The sequence below is a fragment of the Gavialis gangeticus genome, unplaced genomic scaffold (assembly GCF_001723915.1).
Source record: "Gavialis gangeticus isolate Ggan-Ray unplaced genomic scaffold, GavGan_comp1, whole genome shotgun sequence".
NCBI lineage: Eukaryota > Metazoa > Chordata > Crocodylia > Gavialidae > Gavialis > Gavialis gangeticus.
This window is the reverse complement of record NW_017729004.1, coordinates 14,583,342-14,594,780: the sequence shown is the minus strand read 5'-3', so window position 1 is coordinate 14,594,780 and position 11,439 is coordinate 14,583,342. Positions and strand designations below refer to the sequence as shown.

Here is an 11,439-nt window from a genome sequence, read left to right as displayed (position 1 = left end):
CTACTCATTATTTCTGTTTGGGACCCCTCCCAGTCCCCTGGCACACTAACGCACCGAACGCAGCAGGAGTGGCGGTGGCCCAAACAGATGCCTCTCAGATAACCGGCAATTTTGATTAACTGGCACTCCACATTCCCCCCTGCCAGATAACACAGCTTTTGCTGTACTATGATTTACGAGAATGCAAAACCAGTTGGAACAGTGTAAGGAATCTTGCTTTCCAGCTGTCTGTGTTGTATCTGTCCAGTGGGCAAATTTGTTGCATTTACAATCTCCTCTGCTTATTCTTAAATGAGTTATTGCCCATGTCTGTGGCAGCTGGGGGCAAACTAGATCCTGGGGTAGAACACTTCAAGCTTCTCCATTTCTAGGTAGTGTGCTCAGCAGGTCCCCAGCAGACGTTTAAAGTTAAGGTGCGATGGGATCTGATGCAGGATCCCAACAATCATGCTTTCTGCCATGCCACACATGCATGGTACACTGCTGCAGCCGGGAGCCCGGTCAGATGATTGGGCTTCCAGCTGGAGGAAGGCACCCATTGCATGTGCTCTCTTGGCTCAGAGTCCCCATCAGCTGCTCGGGGATTGCACCTGTAGGAGTGTATAGTGTGCTCCTACCTCAGAGATCCATGAAGGGCCTCCCAGCCTCGAGCACACGAGTCTTGATAGGCTTCCATGTGCTCCAGAGGCTGGGCCCTGGCCACTTTCAGTTAAAGGCACGGTAAGAACCGGCCACAAAGTTATTACAACAAATATGTGTTTTATCCTGCCATTAATTGATGTGGTGTGTGGCCAGATCACTACTGAAGACATGATTAACTAGTTACGTGTAACGTTTATCAGGAGTCATAGATTCTAAGTCTTGTTTATAGCAGTTTTCACAGGATTTTAAACTGATTTAAAATTACTTAAATATCTTCTGTCTTCTGGTGGCTTCAAACTTATTTTCAAAACTGCAAACCTGGAGGGGAGAAGGGAAAAAATAATTTGGTTTGAAGAGCAGCTTTTCTTATATCATCCTCCCTTAAGTGTCTAGCAGCAGGCCCTAGTAAAACCAGGCTTCCATCCACTGTTGTGCTGAAGTCCAGACCAAGACAGTTGAGCAGCCCACTGAGAAACTCCCCTTGGTGACCAAAAGCCAGAGACAGAGGTCTGGTATAGGACGTGAGTGTTTTTTCCAAAGCCCTTGCCATCATGTTTCCGTAGCTTTCTGAGAAAATAGGGACATTCCATTGGACTTCCAGAGCCTCCGCTACAGTGGGACCTTGCCTTCCTCAGTCTAGAGCAAGTCAGCAGCCTCCAGCCTGTGAAGCCATTAGCTCCAGTTTGCCAAGCCAGTAGGCTTCACTGAGTCATGGCCAGGATGTCAGGGAAACAGCAGCTGAGTCTGGCACTGGCCCACCCCAGACCCAACCTGGGTCATTCTCCACCCCCCAGGAAAACATTACTGACTTCTGATCTAGAGGAAGATGTTCCTGCTCCCAGCCAGCATATAGGCAAAGTCTGTGCTGAGAAGGGCACAGAGTAGCCCCATTTCAGCAAGCTGTTTTACCTTCAAGGTCTCAGTTTCCATGAAAGGTACTAACTTTTGTCACATTACTTAGCTTAAACCCAAGCAGCAGAAAGTAACTGAAATCGTCGTCTCTGAGAGTTTGGCTTTGAGCCTCCAACAGATCATAAAATAACTCTTTTCATTAGGGAGACATGCAGGACATGCATCTGCAAATTCTCCTCCGTCCTCCCTTTTTAATGCCTGTTCCACCAGACCCCAGGCCACATCCCTGTGGTAAGAGGGACATTGCTCATTGCTTTCAGAGCAGCAGTGCAGTCTTAAAATCTGACAGGAGCATCTCCCCTCTGTCTTCCAAAGAAGTTTTTTTAGAAGTTTCTCTCTGATCCAAGATGCCTCAGACTCATATAAGCTTCTCAAGACTTAAGGATAAATGGGGCTCTAACTTTTGCAGTATTTTTTAATGGTGTGAAATGCCAAAAAAATTATTTTATGTGGCTTGTCTCCTAAGTTAATTCTCCCCTACTTGTTTTATCAGAACAAGGCAGGGATTTCTTAGCAAAACCCACTTTTACCTACGAACTTAAAGCTCTTCGTTATTCTGTATATGATGGAGATGCTGTCAACACCACATTAAAGAGCATAGTCATACAAGCCCAAGGGGATTATTGAGGCAAAACAGACAGACAAGAGACTAAGATAATCAGTTAGCCTGAACTTGAATGCAGCAGTCCCTTCCTAATAGCATTGGCTGCAGTCCCTTATTATGCAGTGCTGTGATCCTCTAACATACCACTATGAATGATAAAATTATGAAAAATACTTTCCAACTATTTGAGTTGGTCTAATAAAAAGTATTGGATTTACCCAAAGAACCTTGTCTGCCCTATGTCCTTAAACGCGGCTCGGTGGCATGTACTGACTAGTACGATGAGTAAAAGGGACTTAGAGGTAGTAATCAACCATCACGTGAATATGAGCCATTAGTGCAATGCTGCAGCCAGTAGAGCAAACAGTACTCTGGCACAGATCAACCGATGCATCTCAAGCAAAACCAAGGAAGTGATTCTTCTTCTTCTTTACTCAGCAATGGTGAGACCACAGCTGGAGGACTGCGTCCAGTTCTGGGTGCTGCACTTCAACAAGTGTGTGGAAAAGCTTGAGAGGGTCCAGAGAAAAACCACTCGTATGATCAGAGACTTAACATGGCAAGCTGCATGAGGAAAGGCTGAGGGACTTGGGACTCTTCAGCCTAAAAAAGAGAAGGCTGAGAGGGGACTTGATAACAGCTTACCAGTACATCAGGGGAGTACATCAAGGGCTCAGTGAACAACTGTTCATCCATGCACCCTTGGGAAAAACCTGGAGTAATGGCCACAGACTCGTGGAAGACCATTTCAGGCTTGACATTAGGAAAAACTTCTTCACAGTCAGATTGCCCAGACAGTGGAATAAGCTCCCTCCAGAGGTGGTGCAGTCACCTACCCTGGAAATCTTCAAGAGGAGACTGGACAGTCACCTCGCTGGGGTCACCTGACCCCTGTTGTCTTTCCTTCCTCGTGTGGGGTGGGGCTGGACCTGATGATTTTGCAAGGTCCCTTCCAGCCCTTACAATCTATGAAATGTGCAAGCGGTATGAGAAAGATGGAGACAATTTTGAAATATTAAATAAAAGAGCCTTCTGCTCTTCACCCATGCTTTGTGGCATTCAGTTGCCTCAGGATCAGAGTAGAGGTAGCGCTTTTGGTAAACCAGCATGAGAGATGCACAGCCCTTCAGTAGATGTAATCTTCTTTGGCTGTCCCTCAATATGAGGATGATGTATGCCACAGGGGGAGGTGTTATTGGTGAGTTTTAAGATGGCTGAAGAGTCCAGTCTGTGCTCTGCAAGTTTTTCCACAGACATGACAGGTGGTGCCTTGGAGAGGCACAGCTGTTGGCCAGGATGTTGTACGCTTTCCTTCCTCCTCTGTCATTTCTTGGCTTCTTAAGCAAGACTGTTCTCTTTGAAGTGAACTGTAGCTTGATGTATGATGCAGCGCCATTGAGACCCGTTACCAGCCAGCACTTTGCAGTTTGTAAGGCTGATGCCACCGTTCTTAAGGTATGCTTTCAAGGTGTCCTCCATGGGTCCTCTTACCATGACAGAGTTGAGAGAAGAGGACTTGCCTCAGTAGATGTATAGCATATTCAACCACAGTGGAGATAAGCAAAGAGCTGTTTTCGAGTCCCCAAGGGAAATGTGGAAAACCAAGTCTTAAACAGTTACGTTTTGAAATCTGTCTCTAGATGCAATGCAGATCTTGTCTGTTCTTGAGTGCGTTTGATTGTAGCAGATGCATCACTTACTGGTGAAAAAAACTGAGAAAAGACTAAACCTCTGGGGGAATACATTTACCTGGATTCTCTGTGTGCTTAGCTTATGGCCTAGCATCATACAGAACTGGCTTGTGAAATGTCAATTCATTGCTATAACAACTCAGCAAAGTAAACTCTTTGCCACTTTGGCCAGCAGAACAGTGCACCAGATTGAATCATGTGCTTTTAAGTCAAGAATCATACTGCCAGTCTTCCCTTATTAGAAGCCAATTTCTATATTAGTGGTAACAGATGCACTTGTAACAAAGTTCTCGGCTCTTAGTTTCACCGTAGGCATGATCCTGTGCAGAATTAACTGCTCTCATCTGTTTAAAAGCACAGCACAGAAGTGATATTAAATGCTAGCTATCTAGAAGGAAGTGAACATTTCCTGGCTTTAGTATAGCTATTGCCCTAACCTTCTGCTAGACCTTTAAAGCCTCTTGTTCTCCCGGGGCAAAGGCAGCAAAGCGGAGAGCCCCAAGCCCACAGCGGGCAGCCCGCATCCATGGTAGCAAATGTGATGTTATCTGAAAACTTATAAATGGAAGCTAGTTTCGTTAAGAAATCTGTGGTATCTTTCAAATAGCTAGCACTCTCATAACATGCAGAAATAAGATTGAGTCAAAGTAGCCAAAAACTCCATCCATGGCGGTTCCAGTGCCAGAAACAATACCAGAAGGCTGAGCATAAGCAGCTGCAACACTGTTAGACACAATCTTCATGAAATATATGGCAGAGCCATAAACTCTTACATAAACTGTAGTATATTGATGTGGAGGGCCTAGTAACTGTTTTACTTCAAGTAAAAGCTCCAAATGTTTAACATGCTGTGGAAGCCTGGAACACCTGAACTTTAACACTTTAACTCCCATCCCCCCGAGGGTGGATTACAAGCCAAAAAGAACGTTCTCCTTGATGAGGACCCTGATTCTGTTCCCATGGCATTTTCCTGTTTTGTCCTCACTTGCAACTGTTTCAGATTTGGGAACTCCCTGTACCTACAGATGAAAGGCACTGCCATAGGCACATGTATGGCCCCTACTCTGCCAATATATTTATGACAGCTTGCTTCCTCTACAGCTGCCCTCTCAAAAGTTGCAGGTGAGATGTATTACTGGATGCCGTAAGCCAACAGATGTCTCCATCTACCTGCCAGAATTGCCCCAGCAGACTTCAGGAGAGCAATAGAAAGCACCTGGCAAATCAGAGTCACCCACTGCATGGCCACATTGCGACTCCAAGTAGACTAAACTCACAGAAAAGTTTCCTCTCGGCGATGCAGCCACTAGATGAAATACCAACAGCCACACACATAAAAATGTGGCACTCATGATTAGAAATGACCCAGGAGGGAGTTGGGATAAATATCAAACTGTTGAACATCTCCCTGCAGGAGATGTTCAACAGTTAACATGCAGCTTCAGGAATACTCTAACACAAATACCACATACAAATAGGGAGGAAACTTCCAGACTGCAAAATACCTACTGGCCTGCCCACATATAGGGGAACCGTGTACCAACAAGGACCTTGCTAAGGCTACAGATTGAACGATAGTGTGTGCCTGTTTCTGGACCCAAATTTGAACCTGGTGACACATGAAAAGAAAAAGACCTAAGGTACACTGATGACATCTTCATTTTGTGGATTTGTGGGAAGGAATCTCGAGAGAAATTCTGCCAGGACTTCAACAACTTTCACCCCTCCATCAAGCTGACCCTGGAATATTCCTCCCAGCAAATCCATTTCTTGGACACCACCGTGAAAGCTTGCTACCACTGACGATTTCAGCTACTTGCATGCTAGCAGCTCTTATCCTAAGCATGTCACTAGGTCTGTTGTCTACAGTCAAGTTCTGCATTACAACCATATTTGCTCTGATCCCGCTGGCCAGGATGCAGTCCTTAAAGATCTGGAGCAGAAGATTCCTAAAATTAAAATACAACCCTAAAACTATAGCCACTCAAATCAGCGGACTCAGACAATCTGCACCAACCTACTATGACACCAACTGCGAGACAAGGACAGCAGAATCCCTTTGATTGTCACTTACAGCCCCCAGCTTGAACACCTCAGACAGATTGATGATCCCAAGCCCCTCCTGGAAAATGATAATCATGGTAACCATTTCAAGGTAGTCATGGGAGCCAAAATTATCCTGGGTTATAGGCAGCCAGCCACTCTTAAATGGCATCTCTCCACAACAGGATACCAAACTCCTATTCTCAGGTCATTGCACTAGTCCTTGCTCTGGACAAAAAGGCAGACAAGCCTGTGACAGGACACTTGAACCCCTCTGGACATTGCATTGCAGACCCCAGAGTGCCTGTTCTTAGACAGCAAAACTGTAATAACATATTTGAATGGGAAATCGTGGACCAAGAAATCATCCACACACTGAATTGCATTAAGTATAGTCTAAACTGAGACAGATTCTTATCTGTTTATCTGGATTAGCTTTTTTTTAAACTCGGTGCCCACCCCCCATGGGTTAACTTTATTTTTCTTGTGCATACTCACCTTCCCTCTCTCTGTGGTGCCCCTCCTTTTCCCTCATCCTTTCCCTACCCCTTGTGTGCTCATCACTGCGTTCTGTTCAGCAGCTCTGCTTCCTGCAGCTCCTTCGCAGCATCTGATTAAGTAAGCCCTTTACTTTTGAAAGCTTGTACTATATTGAGAGGCTTATATTTATGAGGAGAGACTGAGGGAGCTGGGTTTATTTAGTCTGCAGAACAGAAGACTGAGAGGGGATTTGATAGCAGCCTTGAACTACCTGCAGGGGGTTCAAAAGAGGATGGAGCTCTGTTCTCAATGGCGGCAGATGATAGAACAAGGAGCAATGGCCTCAAGTTGCAGCAAGGGAAGTTTTAGATTAGATATTAGGAAAAACTTTCTTACTAGGAGGGTAGTAAAACACTGCAGCAGGTTACCCAGAGAGGTTGTGGGCTATCCATCCTTGGAGGTTTTTAAGGCCCTGCTAGACAAAGCCTTGGCTGGGCTGATTTTGTTGGGGATGGTTCTGCCTTGAGCAGGGGGATGGGCTAGATGACTTCTTGAAGTCCCTTCCATCCCTAGTTTTCTATGATTCTATGATACGTCTCTGATTTAGTTAGTTTATAAAGGTGTAGATCTACCCTGCTTTCTTCCCATGTTCCTGAACAGGGGTTGGCAACCCATGGCCCATAGGCCAGTCCCAGCCCATGAACAGGTCTGATCTGGCCAAAGAGGTCCAGTCTGACACAGGAGTTTGGTCTCTCAGAGCTGTGCCATGTCACCTCCATTTTACAGTGCTCCCCTCTGCTGCTCTGCAGCATCTGAGTTTACCCTTGCTGCAGAGGGGCTGAAAATCCAGCAGCCAGCTGCTCGGAAAGAGCTGAGACTTCCAGGCTTCAACCGCACCTGGGTTATAAACTCCATCCTCTGCTGGTAACAGGCTCTGACCTCTGTTCTTGGAGACCAGTAACATCAATTCTCATAGGTTGTGAGCCTCTGCATTATGGAGTGTTTTTGTAGTTGAGAGCCCCTCAACTTTGAGTTGAAGAATAGAAACATCAAATATGATAATCACATTCTAGATTGTCCAGATTTGGACTGCTGTTTTCTGTTTGGTTTCCCTTTAAGTGGCATGTATAGGGTGACAGGGTTCTTTGGGTAAATCTGATATCTTTTATTAGGTTAGACCAACTAATGATTAGGAATGTGGTAGCATTCTCTCCCTTGCCCAGAGGGAAAAGCTTGAAAGGGCTTCCTCTGCTTTTTTCCTTATCAGATGGACATCTTTCATGTACACTAACTATGAGTTTCCTTTACTGAGTACTTTTCTAAAGTTAAACTGATTACCTGTGTCAGCTGGTCACAGTGTGCACAGGTTTCTTGGAACTTTTTGATGAAAGAGCCAGCAATTACAACCAAAGTCTAAAACTGAGAAAAGAAAATTATTCTGACAGACTTGAAGGCTGTGAAATATCTACTTATTTTCTGGCAGCAAAACTAGCCAGCCTGTTAGACATCTTAATTGGGTTAAGATAGGTTATCGTTTTAAACCAGGAATTTGTGTAATTATTATATAGAATTTAAAAAATACCAGCAGCAGGAATGGAAAGGAGACCTCTGTTTCACTTCTGCCTTTTCTCATACAAATGTTGCTACTGAGAGCATTGAACCAAATAATTTTTTATTTTCAGGTGTCCCAATATATTCTTTTGAAATATAGTACATTATTTAAACTTCAGTCAGGTGCTTATAGTGGGAGTCTGAGACCGCTCCTATTGTACATCATTCTTCAAAGAAGACACAGAAATTAAATGCATGTAACCTTAATTGCTATATAAAACTAACAAAAGAGACAAAATTGAGGTTAAAGTGGGCATACTTTAGCTTGCCGAATCATGTGTGCATCAGTGGCTGTCATATATAAGTAACACACACAAAGAAGAAGTAAGAGGTTTTGGTTCTTATCGCTGCTTTTTAACCAATTTAAAAATAATTTTTAAAATATCCATGGACAGTAACTAACCACTGCCATCTCCCTCCAGTGCCTCTGTGTAAATGGCTCAGTTTATCTCTCATTTTCTGACTTAATAGTAACAAGGATATATTTAATTGCTCTTCTTTCTTGCAGGTAAAGAAGGCCTTCTTTGCCTTAGTGGCAAATGGTGTTCGAGCAGCTCCACTGTGGGAGAGTAAAAAGCAGAGTTTTGTGGGTAAGAATCATTTTTCAGTAGGCAGTTCATGTGCTGTTGAGCGGTTAGGGTGGTGGTGGAGGACCAAACTTTATTATGTTCTGTATCCTGAAGATGCATCTGATAATGTTTAGGGGGTTTTTTTCATTGCCCAGTCTATATGTAGTGTTGCCAGATTACATGACTTCATTGTGAATCTTCCAAAACTTAGCAACAGTTCCTGAAATGGGGTTATTACAAAAATTTCCACTCTATTTAAATTCAGCGTTCTAGACATTGTGGTTGAGGAGGAGCTTGGAAGCAAGAGCTGGGAAGCCAGAAAGCAGTATAATTGCAAAACGTTGTACTGTTATGATTTGATGGATCTGATGTGAGCAGTAGTGTAGGAAGGAAGTTTGGCGCCCAGGGCAAGCCCGCAGCAGCTGCCTGTCCTCACCCTGTGCACAGATCTGGGGGCACACGTCCTCCCATGCTTGCCTGAGAGTGCACACAGCAGTGGGAGCGGCCCTCCCCTGCATGCCCCCCTCCCCCACCCCAAATGAGCCACTTGTGGCTCCAACTCATGCTGCACCCTGTCCAGGCTGGGCAGCACCTGTTGGTGTCCCTTCACTTTGGTGCCTGGGGTAGTCACCCCGTTGGCCCCCACTTTGCTATGGTACTGAACACAAGAATCTTTATAATGCTTTGGGGGGCTTATAATGCTGGGGAAGACCTGCCAGTGTGAGATGCAGTTTTAAGAAAGTTATACCTCCCCACCCATATTTCTTTTGCCTTGGCCAAGAGTTTGGGAATTGGAGGACATTGCTTGAAACCTCAAAAGAACCTTAAGGAGTTGGACAGCTAGCCTTGAGTGAGAGATTTCACTTAACTTCTTCATCCTGAAAATGTTTCCCTAAAAATCTTGATAGTTTTTGGAGCATCTCTTTGAAGTCCTTTTCACTTCTGTGATGAACAAGCATATTCCTAGCAAAAGAATTGGCATTAAAAAAAACTAACTTTTGTCCATTTTCATGTAAATATTTCCCACTACAAATAGAGCAAAGCCATTACTCCTCTTTTTGAAGGAGTCCTGTTTTAAGATGCTCTTCACTCTTAACTAAGACCCCTGCTAGACATTACATATATTACGCAGTTAACTGGTAATTGTGCAATAGACCAGCCACATGAGCAAAGTAGTTATCACACCCTAAAAATGTCCATCTAGTTATAAAAAGAGCCATCCAGGTACAAAGTTAGTGCTTGGAAATGGGTAACAACTCTATAGCTGGTTTCTGTCCAGCTTTAATTTTGAATGTATGGCAGGGCCCTGATCTGCCAACATGCATATCATGTAAGTAATGCTTCTATGTTGAAGAGTGTGTTTACAGATCAGCCAACCATGTCTAGTCTGATGTCTCAGACTAGACATCAGGAGGCGCTACTTTACTGTCAGGGCAGCTAGGATCTGGGACCAACTTCCAAGAGAAGTGGTGCTGGCTCCTACCCTGGGGGTCTTGAAGAGGAGCCTAGACAATCACCTTGCTGGGGTTGTTTGACCCCAGTACTTTTTCCTGCCATGGCAGGGGGTGGGACTTGATGATCTGCTCTGGTCCCTTCCGGCCCTACCAACTATGAAACGATGAAAACCTACACCCAGAATAGCTACCTTCGCTACCTCTCTCAACTTCCACTGTCACCTCTTCCCAATAGACACGTACATTCTCCAGGTCTCTCTGACACAGGGGGGTGGCAGCATTTTTGGGCAGAGTGCCAAAAACACCCAAAAATCTCAACTTGTAAGATGTTGGTGTGCCAAGGGTGGGTGGCATGGGAACTGAGAGTGGCTCAATCCTTGTTTGGCGGGACAGCCCCAGCCACTTCCCATCATCTGCCCTGAGGCGTACATACCAAACAAAATGTCACGCTGGCATGTGTGCCAGGAATTGTATCCCCCTGCTTTAACCTGTCTGGCAAAATGCTTGTTGGGCTCAGACTACCTATTTTCTGCAGACTTTTTATAGCTGGTATGAGACTTTTTACATTTTTATGTTCTAGGTATGTTCTGTGTGGATTGCAAAAGAAAAAGCATTAAACACAGAACCATTGTGGAATCTTAGAAGACACAGGGTGTAGATTCACATAATAATTGAACCGTTCCAAAATGTTACAAAAGGAAAACTGGTTCACATTGTTGTGGGTGGGATGCAGGGTGCAGATACATGTCACAGTTGAATGGTTCTCAAATGTGACTGGAAACCAGTTCACAACTGTGGGAAGTGCTGTGCCTCTGACAGCGAGCAAATAGCCCAGCATGCCTTGAAGTGGACTGAGGGGGCAGGGCAGGTGGAGTGCTTACACCTGTGCTTTTGGGAATCCTCAAGAAGGGGGGAGTGTTTGCACCAAGGCTTTGTGGGAACCCTGGGGGGTGCGTGACTGGGGGGGCATCTTCAGTTTTCTGCTTTCCCCTCTCCTAAACAAGAGTTCAGTAAATTTCCAATAGCCTGTAATATAGATTAGAGTTTGCAGTGTGCTTGCCTGACTTGGGAAAGGGGTGAGGTAGAACTCAGATCCACACTTCCTGGTTTCCAGGGTCTCGGGCTAAGGAGGGGTTTTAATGTACCTGAAAAACATTATTTTAAGCAGAAGTTATAGATTTGCTTGCTGAGATATTATTGATCTGTGGTTTAAGAGATTAGAGTGAATGGGCCCAAATCTCTCAGTATCTGTGAGGCTGGCTACTTATATTCTTCTTAAGTGTGTGTTTGATTAAACAAAATTATTAGGGGCATCTCAAACTTCATAGCTGGGTTTTAAAAACCTTCTACCCCCTTTCACTCACTCACCTCCCCCAAAAGATGGGGTCTGTCTTAGTTCTGGGTTTTGTTCGGGTTGAACTGACAGAAATTCA

The 11,439-nt window shown here is 44.7% G+C and overlaps 1 protein-coding gene across 2 annotated transcripts in view; it reads left to right on the top strand.

Annotated features, from left to right (window-relative positions):
• PRKAG2 (protein kinase AMP-activated non-catalytic subunit gamma 2) overlaps positions 1-11,439 on the top strand; it is a 375,527-nt gene that overhangs the window by 307,598 nt on the left and 56,490 nt on the right. For both annotated transcript variants that reach the window (XM_019508123.1, XM_019508124.1), the window contains one exon: positions 8,492-8,573. In XM_019508123.1, coding sequence (XP_019363668.1) covers positions 8,492-8,573 — 82 coding nt within the window. The remainder of the gene's footprint in view (positions 1-8,491; positions 8,574-11,439) is intronic.